The 18557-nt window shown below is 35.4% G+C and overlaps 1 protein-coding gene across 1 annotated transcript in view; it reads left to right on the forward strand.

The window, feature by feature from the left end:
* SLC7A9 (solute carrier family 7 member 9) overlaps positions 1-17994 on the forward strand; it is a 35597-nt gene extending 17603 nt beyond the window's left edge. Inside the window, exons 7-13 of the mRNA XM_051979746.1 lie at positions 6531-6575; positions 7638-7761; positions 9185-9288; positions 10139-10235; positions 10873-11022; positions 12461-12635; positions 17576-17994. Coding sequence (XP_051835706.1) covers positions 6531-6575; positions 7638-7761; positions 9185-9288; positions 10139-10235; positions 10873-11022; positions 12461-12635; positions 17576-17640 — 760 coding nt within the window. The 3' untranslated portion in view covers positions 17641-17994. The remainder of the gene's footprint in view (positions 1-6530; positions 6576-7637; positions 7762-9184; positions 9289-10138; positions 10236-10872; positions 11023-12460; positions 12636-17575) is intronic.
* Positions 17995-18557: the final 563 nt, after the last annotated feature.

The following is an 18557-nucleotide window of genomic DNA, read 5'->3' on the forward strand; positions in this document are numbered from 1 at the left end:
CACTCCCCAGAGTCCTTTCTCTCTCTCACAAGTCTATTGGAATTGGCCTAGCAATTCTTCTGAGAACAGTTTGTTCATATCCTTTGACCATTTTTTAAATTGGGGAATGGCTATTGGTCATATATATGTTCATGCACATATATTGCTTATATATTTGGATGCTAAACCATTTTCAGAGAAATTTGATACAAAGATTTTTTTCTCCCATTTTGACTACTTCACTTGTATGTACAGAAGTTTTTTTAGTTTCAAGTTCTCCCTTCTCTGGAGGGTATTATGTTCCCTTTAAAAGTGGACCAATTCCCACTGGCTCTCTTCCCCTCTCCCTGATTTCCTTTTCTTATTTGATATACTAGTTCCTTTAGAGTTTTATTTACTCCTGCTTTTGCTTAGTTATACATTTCTTCCCTCTGTTTTTATCTCTTAATCAAATAGATTCTTTCTTCCTTTCTTCCTCTTTAGGTTGTTCTACTTTTTAAGTTTTTAAATTTCATTTTTTGCATCCCTTTCAAAAAATTATTTTACTCCATTCATTATTCACCATCTTTTTCTGTTTTCTCTGCCTCGTTCTCTGATTCATGACTCTTAGAGTTATCTGGCTTCTCTCTTTTCTCAATATTCTTTATGTAATCAAAACTTTCAAAGGATCCATTCTAATCTCTTCCCTTTATGAAATTTCTGTTATGACTTTATAGAGCTCACCCCATGAATTACCCTTTTCCATTGTGTCTCACTTCAAGAACATTATTGCAAGGGTCAGAGAACACATAGTCCCATGTTAGGGTCCCTCGCCCACCAAGTCTCTGATTATGTAGCCCTCTATGGATCTATACCCATTTTTCTTGACCCTTTTTTCTATTTTTGTCTGGAAATCTTCCTGCTTCTTGTTCTTCCACTCCTCTTGATGCCAGTTGCCTCCAGGGGATCCAACTCCTCCCATCCCTGGACAAGTAGATTTTTTCAAGCACTAAATATCCCAAGTTATTTCCACTGTAAAGTCCTTATTTCCCTTTATCTCCCTTTGTTCTTAGAAACACTCATCAACAGAATACCCTTCAACTTCAAAGAAAGGACCCTTTTTTTTCCTCTCCTTTTCAATTTTTTCCCCTCCTCCTCACCCACTCCCCTGTAAGCTCTTCTCTTTCTGAGACCATGAGGGTCATCAAGCATCATTGTTAGCCTTTGATTTTTACCTCAGTGCATTACTCATTCCTCTCCCCACTCCTCTACCTCTAATGTAATTCCAAAAAAAAATTTGATTCACCTGTAAGTAGGGTGCTACCAAGTTCTGTCCCTGCCTGCCTCTTCATCATTGTCCCCTGCTGTATATTTAGAAAGAAATCTCGTAATAGTCTCTGTTGTCATTCAGTTCCTGTTGCTTGTCCTTGCTATTGTTTGGAGTGTTCAAGAGGCAAATAATCTCTTCAGTTCTTTCTAAATGTTTCAAACGCTTCTTTATTCTTGAATGAGCCTCTTTGGTCCAGTATAATTAATTACAGATTTTTAGGATTGGTTTCTCTGGGTTGTATATGAAAGCTCCAGGAATATATTATTCCATTCCTTCCTCTTTTATCTAGTAGGTGTGGAATGTTATTTAAATGTCTCTTCCATTCAAATATGGTTTGTAGAACTTGTTTCTGAATTGAATTATGAAATTTAACCACTATGCCTCTTGGCGTTTGCAGCTTTAGGTTTCCTCTGGAGCCATTTTGTGAATTCTTTCAGTTAGAATTTTATTTTCTATGTATAAAGGTTGTGGGTAATTCTCTTTTATTATTTCCTTCATTATGATGTTAAGGTTTTTTGTACTGATCTTCTGGGTCACTCAGAATCTTTAGATTGTCTCTGTGCATCATGTCTTAAGTTCAGTATGTTTTGCTTACATAGTGAACATAATTTCTTTTAATGTTTTTTTGCTTCTCTTTTATTTTTTATTTATTTTATTTTATTTTTAATTTGAGGCAATTGGGGTTAAGTGACTTGCCCAGGGTCACACAGCTAGGAAGTGTTAAGTGTCTGAGGCCGCATTTGAACTCAAGTCCTCCTAACTTCTGGGCTGGTGCTCTCTCCCACTGCGTCACCTAGCTGCCTCTTGCTTCTCTTTTAAGTTGTCATTCAGTTCTGTGTATTTGCATTTCCAAACTATTATGTTTTCATTTGTTTCTTTGCTGAGGCTTGTCATGGCAGATTCAAGTTTTTCCATCCTATTCATTATTTTTATCATGCAAAATTATCCTCTGATAATTTTCATCTCTCTCTTAAACCACTCAAGAACAATGTGTTGTGGTTCCATGTTTTCCTCAAATTCCACAGGGTCTTTTGTCTCTTCAAGTATTGAATAATTTTCCTTTATTTTATAGTATTTCTTCATAGATGCCTGAACTTACTAGATCTTCTGTCATTGTTGTTTTTTTTTCCCATTGGTTTATCTGTTTATGTTCAAAATCTTTAAGTTTTCTTCTTCCCCAAATCTTTGTTATTTTCAATCTTTTCCTTCTTTATTTTCCTTATCAATCACTTCTTAATTCTACCCAGGTCTGGGGTATAGATCCAAGGAGGACTGAGGAGGGATCTTGGTCCAAGTATAGACAAGAGGAGTGTCCAAGGGCACTAATCTATGCTCTAAGCAAGGAACAAATCCACAAGCAAGCAACATTTGTACAGCTTAACCCCCAAGAGCTCAGTGGAAACTCTCTTCAACTCTTTAGCCCAGTGTAAAGCCTACAGGTAATAATGCAAGCAAAAATCCTAGCCCAAACAGGAGTCTGTAGCTCTATTTCTCTGAATCCGCAGAGCTTCCCAGCTGGCAGAAAGTGGTTGTGTCCAGCAATGGAGCATTCAATGTTCCAACTACAGGAAAGCCCACAGGCATGATACTGGGATCCAAATCTGGATCAGGAGGATAATGAATACTCCCCTGTCCAGATTACGAAACTTTTGCAGCTCTGAACACTTACAGATCTCCCAGTCTGAGCTGGAATAACACATACCGATTACCCTTAAGAAAGCCACAGAAGGAGCTAAGAGAACAAAAACTCAGTTCAGATATTCTCCCTAGAAATACACAAAGCTTGGCCTTAACATAAAGTTCAAAGTCAGAAAGTACACTTGAATAATCAAAAAACAAACAAAAAGAATCTCATCATAAAGACTTATTTTTGTAATAGGGAAGTTCAGACAAAAATCCAAAAGAGTATCGCTCAAAAACATCTATACACCACAACCCCAGAAGGAAATAACAACTTGGGGCAAAAGTCCAATCAGAATTTGTGGAAGAAAAACTAAAAAAGAGATGAGAGGTTAAATGATCCATTTTGATCACATGAAATTTATTTATTTATTAATTATTTTTTTAAATAACTTTTTATTGACAGAACATATGTCTGGATAATTTTTTTTTTACAACATTATCCCTTGCACTCACTTCTATTCCAACTTTTCCCTTCCCTCCCTCCAACCCCTCCCCTAGATGGCTAGCAGTCTTATATATGTTAAATATGTTATAGTATATCCTAGATACAATATATGGATCTCATGAATTTTTTAAAAAGTTTCTACACAAACAAGACCAATTCAGCTAAAATAAGAAGAGAATCAAGCAAATAGGACAAAAAATCTTTGTAGCAAATTTCTCTGATTGATGTCTTCTTTTTTTTTCCTCAATAGTATTTTATTTTCCCAAATACATGTCAAGATAATTTTCAACATTCATTTTTGTAAGATTTTGTGTTCCAAATTTCTCTCTCTCTCTTCCTTATTCTCCCTCTCCCCAAAATAGCAAGCAATTTGATAGAGGTTATACATGTACAATCCTTTTAAATATATTTCTGAATTTGCTATATTATGAAAGAAAAATCAGAACAAAAGGGAGAAAAACATAAGAAAGAAAAAGCAAACAAAAACCATAAAATTAGATGCTTCGATCCTCATTCAGTCTCCATGGTTCTCCCTCTGGATGCAAATGATGTTTTCCATCCCAAATCTATTGAAATTTTCTAACATTGCTCATTAGTAAGAAAAGCTAAGTCTCTCACAGTTGATCACATAATCTTGCTGTTACTGTGTACAATATTCTCCTTGTTCTGTTTACTTCACTCAGCATCAATTCATATAGGTTTTTCCAGGCTTTACTGAAATAATCCTGCTCATCATTTCTTATAGAATAATAATATTCCATTACATTCGTATTTCATAACTTATTCAACCATTCCCCAACTGGTGGGCATCTAATCAATTTTCAGTTCTTTGTCACTATAGAGAGAACTGCTATAAATATTTTTGCACATGTGTTTCCCTCCTTTATGATCTCTTTGGGATATAATTCTAGTAGAAACACGGCTGAATCAAAGGGTATACACAGTTTAGTAGTCCTTTGGGCATAGTTCCAAATTGCACTCCAGGGTGACTGGATCAGTTCACAACTCCACCAACAATACATTAGCATCCCAGTTTTCCCACATTCCCTCCAACATTCACCATTAGCTTTTCCTGTCATCTTAGCCAATTTGATAAATGTGAAGTGGTCTCTTACTTTGCATTTCACTAATCAGTAGTGATTTAGAGCATTTTTTTCATATGACTAGAAATGGCTTTAGTTTCTTTATCTGAAAATTGTCTATTCATATCCTTTGATCATTTAACAATTGCGAAATGACTCGTATTCTTATAAAGTGGACCCAGTTCTCTAAATTATTTCCCAACTTTCTGCTTTCCTTCTAATATTGGCTTCATTTGTTTTGTTTGTGCAAAACCTTTTTAATTTAATGTAATCAAACATTCATTTTGTATTTCATAATATTCTCTAGTTCTTTGGTCATAAATTCCTCCCTTCTCCAAAAATCTGACAGGTAGACTATCCCTTCCTTTCCAAACTTGCTATAATCACCCTTTATTTCTAAATCATGAATCTATTTTGACCTTGGTATAGATTGTCAGATGTTGATTTATACCTAGTTTCTGCCATTCAAATTCTCATTTCTAAGATACATATAAGGACCTGAATCAAATTTATAGGAAGAATAGGAATTGATAAATAACCCAAAAATATAAATAGGCATTTTTCAGAAGAGCAAATTCAAAGTATCAATAGATGTGGGAAAAAATGCTCTAAATGACTGATAAGACGAGAAATGCAAATTAAAACAATGCTAAGGTACCACCTCATACCCACCAGAGGAACTAAGTTAACTATGGGAAATGACAAATGTTAAAAAGGCTGTGTGAAAACAGGTACAATAATACACAGTTGGTGAAATTATGAATTCGTCCAGCCAGTCTGTAAAGCAGTTTGGTACTATGCCCAAAAAGCTATTGAGCTGTGAATGCTTTTTGGCCTATTGATACTACTACCAGGTCTATACTACAAAGAAGTTTAAAAAAAAAAAAAAAAAAGGAAAATGACCCATATTCCAACTCTTTTGTGGTAGCAAAGAATTGGAAACAAACATTTGTTGAAATGAGGAATGGGGTCATTTCAGAGAAACCTGGGGAAGACTTGTCTGAATTAATGCAAAGTGAAAGTGAACAGAACCATGAGAATAATTTGCATAATGACAATGATATTAAGATAATTTTGAAAGATTTAGGCATTCTAATTAACACAAAGACAATCCTCAATTCCAGTATATTCCACAAGGTAGACTGAGACATACTAAAATTTCCTGTTAGGGAAAATTGGAATGTCACTGAGGGCCCCGTGCTATCTTTGGGAATGCATTTAGGCTGCAGTAAGTTCTCAGGCAAACTTTGTTGTTACAGAAATTTGTTTTCTTTCAGAACCTCTCATTGGTTACATCCGTACTTCTCCTATCTGTTCCCCAAAACTACATAATGGAAATTCAAATACATGTACTAGGGGCAACTAAGAGTGGGAAAATGCTAGGCCTGGAATGAAGAAAACCTGAGTTCAAATTTGGCCTTAGATCCTTAGGCAAGTTATAGACTCTCTGTTTGACTCAGTTTCCTCATCTGTAAATTGGGATAATAATAGCATCTACCTATAAGTAGGTGTTATAAGAATCAAATGAGATAATTATAAATCATGTAGCACAGTGCCTGGCACCTAGGGAATTCTATATAAATATTAGCTGTTATTATTGTTGTTATATTATTATAAAGACAATGGTAGAGTCTTGATAGAAAGTTCTTGATGTCTGTCATTGAGTCCACAGGCCTTGGCAGTCTACTCTTGCATGGGGAGAAGAATAGAGATAGGGAAGACCTTTCTTGTCAATTAGGCAGACAATACACATTGATTAAGCTCTCACTGGGTACTAGGCCCTGTGCTAAGCATGGGATTCAAAGGAAGGCCTGATCTTAAAAAGATCACATGCAAGTTTGGAAGGCAACAAGCAAAAGTTGTACACGTAGGATAGCCCCCGTATAGGTAAAAGATCATCTCAAAGAAAAGTCACTTTTAACATGTGTGAGCAACAAAAGGGGGGAGCGGTGGGAAGAGGACAAGGACTTTGGCAAGCCTCTCTCTCCAAAGCCAAGAAATACTGATAGACATGCTATTCTTCTTTTTCCAGGAATCAACTCAATTACATCACAGAAGAACTTAAAAACCCCTATAGGTAAGTGTCTCTGGGCCCAGCTAGAAAAACAAACAAAAGGCAAGATGAAGAGGCAGGAGTCCCACAGATAATCAAGGCCTCTCCTTTATGGCCCCTCCAGTGTCCTTTGTACCTCTTCAAAGGTGAAGTGAATGCTAAATGGAGATCTTGGAAGTCGTACTTTGGGAACTTTTGGTGGGTCTCAGGGAGAAGGCAGTCCATGGGACAATAGGGTCTAGGCTGCAGCTTTGATTTGGCAGTTAGAAAGGGCAAAACAAGTAACATTTTTTATAAGATTCTATATCGTTGATCTGCCTTAGCAAAACTTTTCACCTTCCATTTGGGCCAATGGATAGGAAAGCTCAGATGTCCAATGTCTAAAGCCTTGGATTTGGACTCAGAAACCCTTGAGTTGAAATCTGACCTCAGATGTTTAGCCTGACACTGGGAAAGTCACTTTGATTCTATCTGCCTTGGTTTCCTCAACTGTAAAATGGGGCTACTGATAGCACTTACCTCCCATAGTGGTTGTGAAGATAAAATGAGATAATAGTTATAAAGCACTATGTAAATGCTAGCTATTATTATATAAATGCTAGTATTCTACTACCCTTTTCATGGAAATGCATGCTCAGTGACCTCCCACTGTCTTGACAAATTCTGGGGCAATCTTTTGACAAAGAACAAATCATTGTTTTGACAAAGAAACTGACACAATGCAGGCCATAATGTCCAGCTGCTTCAATGAACAAATGTTCCTGAGTCTCTGAATCTCAGGTTTTCAGTAGGTCATTTAACATTTTACACACAAAGAAAGGGTTATAATTTAAGATTGTTTTTCCCATATGCTTTTGAAGTTGTATAAACTGTCTTTTTTTTACCTAAAGCAGGAGAGTCTGCTTTAAAATTTGATTTTTTCAGTTACTTTTGACAATGTTAGTTATAATGTTACTGAGTTAAAATTTGAGTTTTGTGTAATGATTTTTGTCCATTCACCAAGTAATATTAAGGAAAATTTATGTCACATATTTTGAGAAATCCCAACAATTTTAAATACTATGTTCTTATGTTTTTGCAAACTAGAAACTTGCCCCTGGCTATAATTATTGGCATCCCCCTGGTAACAGTGTGTTATGTTCTGATGAATGTTTCATACTTCACTGTAATGACTTCTACAGAACTCTTACAGTCCCAAGCTGTGGCTGTGGTAAGTTATCCAGAATTTTTGCAAGATTATTATCTTATTTATTATCAGTATTATTAATGGTATTATTAGTGATTACAGACACAGAGGTCACCCTGAATTCTTGAATGCTATCCTATTTATAATATACATAAAATATATAATAGTATTATAATAATAGTCATAATATCTTATTATCAGTATTATTAATGGTATTGTCAGTGATTCTCAGAGGCACAGAGGTCACTGAGTTCTTGAATGAATAATATATATAATATTATTATCTTATTTATTATCAGAATTAATAATGGTGTCATTATTAGTGATTAGAGGCACAGAAGTCACCCTGAATTTTTGAATATTAATTATACTATCATCTAATTATATATATACATACAAATAAAATTATATATCTACCATCTGCTTCCATAACCTCTGATATCTCTGAAATCTGAATCTGTGATCCCTTGGTTGGAAATATATGCCTCCCTTGAAAATGAGACAACCCTGAACACTGGCATAATAGTAAAACAAATTGTTTTGAATCATTAAAGATGCTCAGATACTTCTTCACAGGAGATGGAGGTATTAAAGATCATTTCCTCTTCAACAAGAAGTTCAAGGGTCATTTCTTACAACCTTCCACCCTGCCTCCTTCCCCGCTAATGTCCCTACTGCAGAGCCACTCACTGTAGAATCAAAATATCAGAAGCAAGCATCCCATCCATCCAGTGACTGTGGCTTAGCATGGTGGAGGAAGTCTAAATCAGTTATTATTATATTATAACACTATTATATAAAAACACTAAATCAGTGTTATTAAATTCAAATAGAAACAGATCTAAGGATCCCTCAAGATCACATATTGAGTTAGAAAACTACATAGTCACATTATCTCTGTTTTATTATTTTTAATTATTTTGTTAAAATTTCCCAATTTTACATTTTACTAATCTGGTTCTGGACACAAAATTATTATGGGCTACATGTTGCCCATGTGTCTTGTATTTAACATCTCTGGTCTAAATTATCAGAACAAGAGTTCTTAAACTGAGGTCCATTTATTTGTTTCTGTTACATATTTTTATAATTATGTTTCAATATTGATTCCTTTGTAATCCTATATATTTTAATTTGTACATCTAAAAGCATTATTCAGAGAAGGGGTTCAGTCTTCACCAGACCAATGAAGGCTCCATGATACAAAAAACTCCTGAATTAGAAGGAAAAGGGATTTTTGTCCATTAAAGACAAATCAGTTTTTCATGAAATATAAGGAAAACACTTAAGACCTTTAAGAAAATTGTAGCATGCGTCAGGGCAGCAAACACAGAACTGGATTTAATTGCAGACCACCAAGATCTGAAATCAATCAGTCAAACCAAATTTGTTTCCATGTCCAAAGAACCTTTAACTTTCTCTGGAGCAACTTCTTTTCTCCTCCTAGACTTTTGGTGACCGGGTTCTCTACCCAGCCTCCTGGATAGTTCCGCTCTTTGTGGCATTTTCAACCATTGGAGCTGCTAATGGCACTTGTTTCACCGCGGGAAGGTAAAGTTTCCAATCGGTTAAGTAACAAATTACCTCTGTGACTAAATGTTCTTCTCTATGCAAGCACCATGAAATGCTTTGAACTTGATCATTGAATTCACCAGACAGCCTTAACTTGCCCAGGTAGAAAGTGCTCAGTGTCTGGGGCAGGATTTGAACCCAGGTTCTCCTGCCTCCAGGGCCGGTGCCTCTCCAGGACCCCTTTAGCTGCCCCAAGACTTCTGCCTGGAAGAGCCAGGCTGACCACTCGGCTTCATATATCACGTGAGCAATCCCAGCGTGACCAGAATTGCCCGCCGGGGAGCTCTCTCTGCTGGTCCAGGGGAGGTGGGAAAGGCAGGGAGAGCGTGTGGGACGCGGCCACAAGTCTGATTTCACTTTTCATATGTAGAGAGTCACGAGATGATCAGGAGGAAACGGTCTTAGAAAGTAACTTTTCACTTCAAGGAATTTCTACCTAAAAGCTTAATGTGAAATAGAAAACTAGCGCCCTCCTCCCTCCGCTCTCCCTCCCCCCATCTGCAAACTTGAATTCCCAAGCTCCATACTCTCAGCCCTTGAGGAATCTGCTCGTTGATAATTTTTGTTTTTATTTTTGGAAAAGAATAATTAGAATATCCTGGCCACATTTTCTTCCAAGGGCCATGGTGCACTAATATTATGTTATAAAGCATAAAGTTCATTTTTCAAAAATTCACCGCCCCACGTTGAAGTTAAAATCTAAATTCAGCAGAAACATTCTGTTTCATTAATAAAGTTACATTACACACGAACAGATTCAGGGAATGTTTCTCTGAGGACCAGCGCAGCTCACTCTTGAGCATCCCAATTTATATTTTCATTTTGTCAGATTGGTTTATGTAGCAGGACGGGAAGGTCACATGTTAAAGATGCTTTCTTACATCAGTGTTAAGCGCCTAACTCCAGCCCCTGCCATCATCTTTTATGTAAGTACAAATTCTTCAAGGTAAGCCTTTCAGATACAAAAATGTCTGTTGTTAATCACAATAGGTTCCAAATAAATGGCATTTTTTCCTTTATTTCTAGGAGAGGTTGTTTGTGTGTATTGAAAATGTTCAGTGGTTTACCAAGTTTCTTCTGCCTTATCGAATATCCCAGTCATAGTTTGTCAGCTCTTGCTTAAGCCGACCTGATGTGTGTTTATCCAAGTCTCCTGACTCCATGCTATAGATACTTGTTTTTTTTGTTTTTTTTTTCAATTTTAGATGCTATGTAAGCAAGAAAATAGAAGAAAGGAATGGGATCTCAAATGTTGTTAACATTATTAAAGCCCTCTTTTCCCCAAGGGGAACTAAAAGTAATAGTTGGTAGGCCAATTCAGACTTTTTTTTTTCTATCACAGAAATACCAAATTCTTATAAATATGTCAGATCATTTTCATTGAGCTTGAAGCCAGTAATAGATGTTTCTATTTTCCTTTGCCCCTCACAAGGTATAAGGTGTCCTCCCCCTCTCATGAACATCTCTTCAAATCTATGTCATTATAGGAGGAATTATTTCTTCAGGATGCATCAGGGACAATGTGTTCTAGTAACCTCAAAATTCATTCTTTTCATTATTTAGGGCATCATTACTATCCTGTACATCATACCTGGAGATATAAATACATTAATTAACTACTTCAGTTTTGCTTCCTGGTTCTTTTATGGTCTAACTATATTAGGATTGATTGTGATGAGGTTTACAAAGAAAGATCATAAAAGACCTATCAAGGTAGGTACTGTTTAAAAAAACTTTCCCCTTTAAGATTTAGCTCTCCTTTCTTTCCTGATTATTTTATTCTTTTTTTGTATATATTTTACATTTATTTACAGGAGAGTGTAGAATAGAAGACCTTTGAAAACAAGCTCTGTTCTTGTTCTTGGCTTTGTATCTCTAGTGTCTGACATATATTAGTTGTTAATTAACTGCTTGTTGATTAACTGATTTTGTAGATCCTTTTTGTTGTAGAAACTTTTACTTTTACCATTTACTAACTTGATCCCTTTACTTATCTGATTAGACATCACAAATACCTCTGACATAGCTTTTCATACCATAAGACACTCTCTCTCTCTCTCTCTCTCTCTCTATATATATATATATATATATATGTATATATATTATAGTGTGTATATATAAATACACACTTTTGATAAAATATTATCGAGGTTGAAACATGCATGGAATGTATTTCCAGTTTATGCAGCATATGAATTGTTAGCAATCTTTGGTGGGCATCCTGCTAGGGCATAACAGTTTAGTGGCATATAAATGATTGCCACCCAAAGATCTGAAGAAAATTTAATAATAACATATCCCTATCCCCATCAAGTATCTAGTATGCTATTATTGTATCCAAAATCTTTAAGTGGCAGTAACCCTCTTCCAGTTAAAACTAAGTACTAACAAATCTTAGCTCGGTGTTCAGCATTTGAAACAAAGCGGCAATATGATATAGTATGAACAACACTGGAATTGAGTGTTTAGGGAGTCTACTTTTAAATCTCATTTCCAGGTGTTTGAATAGGAGCAAATTTCAACCTCTCAGAACCTATTTCCTCCTTAATAAAATGGGGATATTATATATACTAATTGCCTGACAAAGTTATTGTTCTAAAGGTGCTATGGAATTTGGAATTATTTTTGAAAGACTTAATGACTCTGATCAATGCCATAACCAACCATGATTCCAGATGATAATTATGAAGCATGTACCCATCTCCTGACAGAGAAGTGATGGACTCATGGTAAAGACTGAGGTTTATAGTTTTTGGACATGTTCAATGTATAAATTTATTTTGATCAATAACATATAGTTGTTCGAAGAGCTTTATTCTTTTTTTTCCTCCAATGGTGGACAGGGATGTGGGAGGGATAAAAATTCATTTTGTTAACTAGAAAAACTTAATTAAAAATAAATTTTAAAAATGAGACTTATTAAAAGCTGCTAATAAAAGATTCAGAGTTTTGTTTTAGAGAACCACTATGTCAGCCTGCAGCAAAATCTAAATAATCAGTAATCCAACTGGGTCAGAATATTTTGACACAAATTGACATAAATTTTATGTGCGGCTCTACGAATTCATACTTCTGTAATCTATTTATTTGGTAAGGCATAATTTGAATGCAAATGAACACCATAACCAACATTTTTTTCTTTGTTTTACAGGTGCCTATTTTTATTCCTATCTTAGTGACTTTAATTTCAATATACCTTGTATTGGCACCAATTGTCAGTAAACCAGAGTTGCCATATCTATACTGTGTATTATTTATACTTAGTGGACTTCTGTTTTATTTACTTTTTGTTTACAAAAAGTTCAGCTGGGTACAGAAGATTTCAAGTAAGTATAAACAAAACAGATTTGCAAATATTCTGCAAATACAGTTATCCACAATTCATTGTATAAACTACTTGTCTAACTAAGCAACTGTTTATTGAAACTGGTAGATGAAGAGGATTAACACTGTTATTAAATAAAAGTCCTACCTCACACCAAAAAAAATTCTCCATCCATCACTGAATTGCTTTCTCTAGCAGTCACTCAGCAAACATTTATTAAGCATCTGCTAAGTGGCAGACAATGTGTTAATTATTGGAAGTCACTTCTGTTTGAAAATGTAAGCAAAATTGATCACTCAAAAAATTTCTAGGTATCTAAGAGTCATACAGAGAATGTAATAAATATCCCATCAATTAATATTTTAAAAAAGAAAAAACTACATCAAATATCTAATGGCATTTAGAAATTCATTAACTCAATTTGTCTTTGATCTCCCAATCATGGCTAGGAGAAGTAGGTTAATATATCAAGTCCTAGCACAGTTATTAGTGAAACTTAAAAAGAGTGTAATTAATGTTATCTTCCAAGGTCTGGTTATGTTGGACAAGTAGCTGCTGTAAATTAGGTGAAAAGCCAGGTGGGGAGATAATGAGACAGACTTAGCCAGGTAACAAGTTATTGTTCAGGTGAAGCAGATTAGAACAAAAGTCATCATACTTCTTAAGAGCATATGGAGACTACTGGGGAAAAGCTACATTATTCAATTGAAATATTATAAAAACAGTACTGTAAGCAAAATATACAAATCAGTTTTATAACAAATATTTCCTTTTTGAAAAAAAGGTATCCTAACCTATTATAGCATGGGTACTCCAAAAGAGGCTTTGGTTTAATTTTTTCATATATAATTTTGTGTAGAATTTTGGTGCATAAAATAAAGCATCATGCATTCAATATTCCAATGAGCCTATTTAGATTAATTTAAAACTAAGATGCAAAAGTCACAAAAAACAAGATGGGAGGTCTTTGCAAAGAAATCCCAGCCAAATTCAATTTAAAAATATTTTGAATACATGAGATATAAACTATGCAACAAGAAATGCTAATTTTGTTGTCATTGAAGTAAACATAGCATTAATCTCAGCCCTTCATGTCTAAAAATATCTATACTGATATATTTTATGTATTTATTCAAAGAGTTAAATGTTACTTCTACAGAACTATCTTTTCTTCTAACAAAAGTTTTATTGATGATTTGAGTCAATACATTGTGGTCATTTTTGGAAAGGCATTCCTTTCAAATTAAACTTTCCATTATAGCAAAAAAGAATTAAGCAAAAATACCTGATACAACCCACCAAATCTGATTGCAAATTATAATTCTTTCCAAGGTTTGCATCATTTACTGGACATAAAAGACATAAAAGACTCTTAGACTTCCAAAACAGATATCTTCTGGTAATGGCCCTGGGCGTTCATGATCTTGTCAGGAGCATAGAGACCAAGCAGGAACGGAAGACCAATGAGACAAGGTCTATTTATCTCCTCTCTGAATAAAGACTAGGGATACAGAAGGAAAACATTTACAGTGGAGAGCTCCTTTAGTCCACTGAAATGCCCAAGGTCGTCCTTCTTTGTTTTAAGGAGGGTTCCCCAAGACTATCCCTGATCTTTCAGTTAGTTGGCTTCCTTTTAATGCTCTTCTCTTTTACACTGTTGTCTTGTGAATATTGTACTTTTCTTTCTTCTAATTTCACTCTGCATTTGTTCTTGTTGTTTCAATTGGGTCAACTCTGATTCCATCTGGGGTTTTCTTAGCAAAGACAAAAGTGATTTGTCATTTCTCTGTCCAGTTCATTTTACAGATGAGGAAACTGAGGCAAACTGAGTTCAATGACTTGCCCAGGGTCACACAGTTAGGAAGAAGCCAGATTTGAGTACAGGAAGAGGAGTCCTCAGGATTCCTGGTCTCTATCCACTCTTTCTGAATAATAAGCATTGCTTATGCACATTTTTATTTGCATTTCTTTGCATTAATTTCCAACCACATCATAACATTACATTTTAATAGGACAGATCTTTCAGGCACTCTTTGACTGATGGGCACCCATTGTTTCCAGTTCTTTACGACCATAAAGAGTATTTCTATGAATATTTTAGCACATACATTTGGGGCACATTGAGGGCTCTGCTGGGAATCAGGAAGACTTTAGTTTAAATCCTGCCTCCAACCCTTTATGGGGGTCTGGTCTGGACAATGCACCGCTTCTCACTCTTGGTTCCCTCATCTGCAAATTAACAGTAAGAATGGCTCCCCTCTGACAGGACAGTGAGCATGAACGGAGGTTTCATTGGTAAGTTGCTTTGCAAACATTAAAGGACTACAGAAATGCCAGGAATTCTGCTTGGCTTGGCCCAGGGATGGGGTCGTGGGCGTTCAGCCATTTCTAGTTGTGCCCGGTGGGTTAGCCTGGAGTCAGGTAGTTGCTAGCTGTGATCCTGGCCAAGTGACAAACTCTGCCCCCATTTCCTCAACCCTAACACTGGCAAAATAACAACCTATCTTTCAGGGTGGCTGTAATTTCAGAAAATCATTGAGATTGGTGACTCAGTGTTTCTACATCCTGGAGCCATCAATGCAGCCAGGTCCCGAGGGTCCCAGCCCCTTTGTGCCTCGGAGGGGCCTAAGGGTGGGGAGGAAACTCCTCAGGGCATTTCCTGCAGGTCCTCTAGGCCCACAGGCCCCCTCACTAGGGGTGACTCAGCAAACGCTCTGAACATTTCACCGAACGAAAGGAGCTCTCCGCTGTAAATGTTTTCCTTCTGCATCCCCAGTCTTCATTTGAAGAGGAGGTAAATAAATAGACCTTGTCTCCTTGTTGGTCTTTCGTTCCTGCTTGGTCTCTATGCTCCTGACAAGATCATGAACGCCCATGGCCATTACCAAAAGGTATCTGTTTTGGAGATACTGGAGGTCTTTCTTTTATGTCTGTGGTCCAGTAAATGATGCAAACCTTGGAAATAAGTGACCACTTAAGAATTTATGACAGAATTGAGAGAAAACTCGACAAAATAACATCCCTTAAGATTTTGTAAAGCATATCTTAAAGGGATCAGAGAAAGAATAGGTAGAATCCTAAGCACTAAATTGTGTAGGATGTCAGCTCAAAACAATGAGAAACTACCAAGAATGAGATTTTGAAGGCTCAAGCAGAAAACTGGTGATAAAGGGAAAAAAAGGAAATTCTGCTGATGTTAAAAATTCTGAATTGGTCAGTGACTCTCATGTGTAAGACCAAACCAATTTAATCTTTCTTTCGGTTTTCCTTTTTCCTGATAAAGAATAATTTCTGGATTCTAAAAGACATAAACTGTCTTAAAAAGTAGCTGAAATCCAAGATAATGAATAGATGGTGCCCAGATGATTCTGATGAATTCAAGGCATCAGGCCGTCGCAGCCATCTCCTAGGATGGTAGGATATTAAAATTAGTTGAAGCAGAAGGCAGAGAACATAGGAGAAAGGCAAAGTGTCTAGTCGAATTCTCTTTAAGGACTATTGCTTGGCCCTCACTATTTTGTCTGATGTTTTTGCCAGTGACTTGAATAAATGAATATACAGTACAATAATCAAATTTGCAGATGGTACAAAACTGAGACAGTTAACAAGCTGAGTAAAAATCCATAAAGTTCTCAATAGTCTAACATATCAGAATCATTATAATGTATCAATGAGATGAAATTTAAAAAGGATAGTTACAAAGTTCTATACTTGGATTAAAAAAAAATCAATTTCATAAGTGAGATGGAATCACTCTGGATACCGAAAGAAATTAATCTGAAAACAATCTGGAGGTTTTTGTGGTCCTCAAGCTCAATATGAGTCAGCAATGTGATATGATAGTGAAAAAAAAACTTATTTGAAATCAGATTGTATTGATAAGTACAGTGTCAAAAACATTCTGCCCTGAGTAGAACTCATCTGGGGTATTTTAAGACAAACCAAACTAGAAAATGTAAGGACAGCAAAGACAGTGAGAAGGACGTGAAGGAAAATTGTTCAGTGAAAAAATGTTGAACTTGGAGAAGACTTAGGGAAGGCAGGATAGCTGTCATCAAGTGTCCAAAGGTCTGAAGATCTAAGAGTGATCGAAGAAATCCTGCTTAACCCCAGAGGGCAGAGCGACAGATTTAAGATTGACATAAAGAACAACTTCCTGACAATTAGAAGTATCCAAACCCGGAACAGGCTGTATAGAAATATGTCTTAATTCCAAGACTCATGATGGAAAATACTATTCTTATTCAGAGAAAGAAAGATGGACTCTGAATATCAAAGCATACTTCATTTTCTTTTGCTTTTTTTTTCATGGTTTTTCCCTTTTATTCTGATTCTTTCATAACATGACTAATGTGGAAATGTTTAATACGACTCTACATGTATGACCTCTAACAGATTAGATTGACTGCCATCTTGGGAGGGGGGAGAGAGAGGGAGAAAAAATGAAAATAAAAATCTTATAAAGGTAAATGATGAAAATGTCTATTTTTTAAAAGTACAAGTCTCCAAGCAAAGACAGGAGGACTTTTGAGCAGCTTGTGAAGGGAATTTAGGTATATATAGTTTGAACCAAATAAAACTCAAAAAACATTCTATGAAATAATTTGTTTCCTAATAAACAGCTTAACTCAAGGAAATATTATTCTCCAAGGAGCAGTGTACACAGTTCTCATTTGTGAAAATGTATATGGAGAAGATGGAAAATCAAAGGATTAAACTATAGTGTGTCCAAAAATTGTTAAGTGCTAAGTTTTATGCTATCAAAGCTTAAAGCTTTGCAGTATTAGGCTATAAAGATTGCATACGTGGCTATTTTTAGCTATGAAAGCTTAAATCTGCACAAATTTACCTTTTGAGAGTAAAAATCTCTAATCAAAATAATTATCTATAAATGCCATCTATAATACATTATTTCTAATTATATCAACTTTGATATTTCAGAACCTATCACCATGCACTTACAGATGCTCATGGAAGTTGTCCCACCAGAAGAAGATCTTGACTAATACTCGATTTCTAGTACATCGAGCCATGTAATAGATGTATTTTTGTATGGAGTATTTGTGATTATGTCTTCCTGATGTACACGTGTTTTTTTTTTTTTTCCCAAGAGAATTTTTACAATTATTTGTAATATCTTTTTTTTTTTTTAAAAGACCCACATTCTCTCTTGGCCTGGAGTTTATAGCTAGGAGAAACAATTGGGGTTTGTTAAAAATTATCAAGCTAAGAAAACTACTCTGCCTTATTGAAACTTAAGAAAGTGGCAAATAAAATACCACAGTTGTAGTGGTAACTTATTTAACAAAGAAAACTCAACATTTATTTAACTGTCAATAAAGTAAGTTCCTTAAACTCAATGGTCAAATGATTTTTGTATCTTAACTAAATTTTATTTTCTTTAGTACCTAACATCTTTCTCTGCAGACACTTGTTTGTTCAATTGCCTTAATTCAATTACCTTTGAAACTCTTTTTTTCCAGAGAGTTGTATTTGTAAAAATCAACAAATATTTCAGAAATTTTAATTCCAAAATAGTTAATCTCAGATGATATAGATGTCAAGTTCAAACTCATCATTTTACAAATGAAGGCACTAAGGCAAAGTTTGATTTAGTATTGTGGGTGGCAGAGTCGTATATGAACTTCTGAATCCAAATTCAACCAACACTCACAGTTATATACCATCTGCTTCCTTTAAATAATTTCATAAATTGGTTATTTCAAACAGAATCAAACAAATAAGTGATTATGTATCTGTGTTTAATACAGTAACCTGGGACAATTAATCCCATCCCATTTGTGTGAACATCAGTGACAAGCCACTAGTTTCTAGTATTACAGATCATATCAATTTGATATACTGACTTGTGGTCTCAAGTCAGTGGCTCTCATGGGCACCCAAATGTCCTTCATTAGCATCT

Source organism: Antechinus flavipes, chromosome 2 (genome assembly GCF_016432865.1).
Source record: "Antechinus flavipes isolate AdamAnt ecotype Samford, QLD, Australia chromosome 2, AdamAnt_v2, whole genome shotgun sequence".
Taxonomy (NCBI): Eukaryota; Metazoa; Chordata; class Mammalia; order Dasyuromorphia; family Dasyuridae; genus Antechinus; species Antechinus flavipes.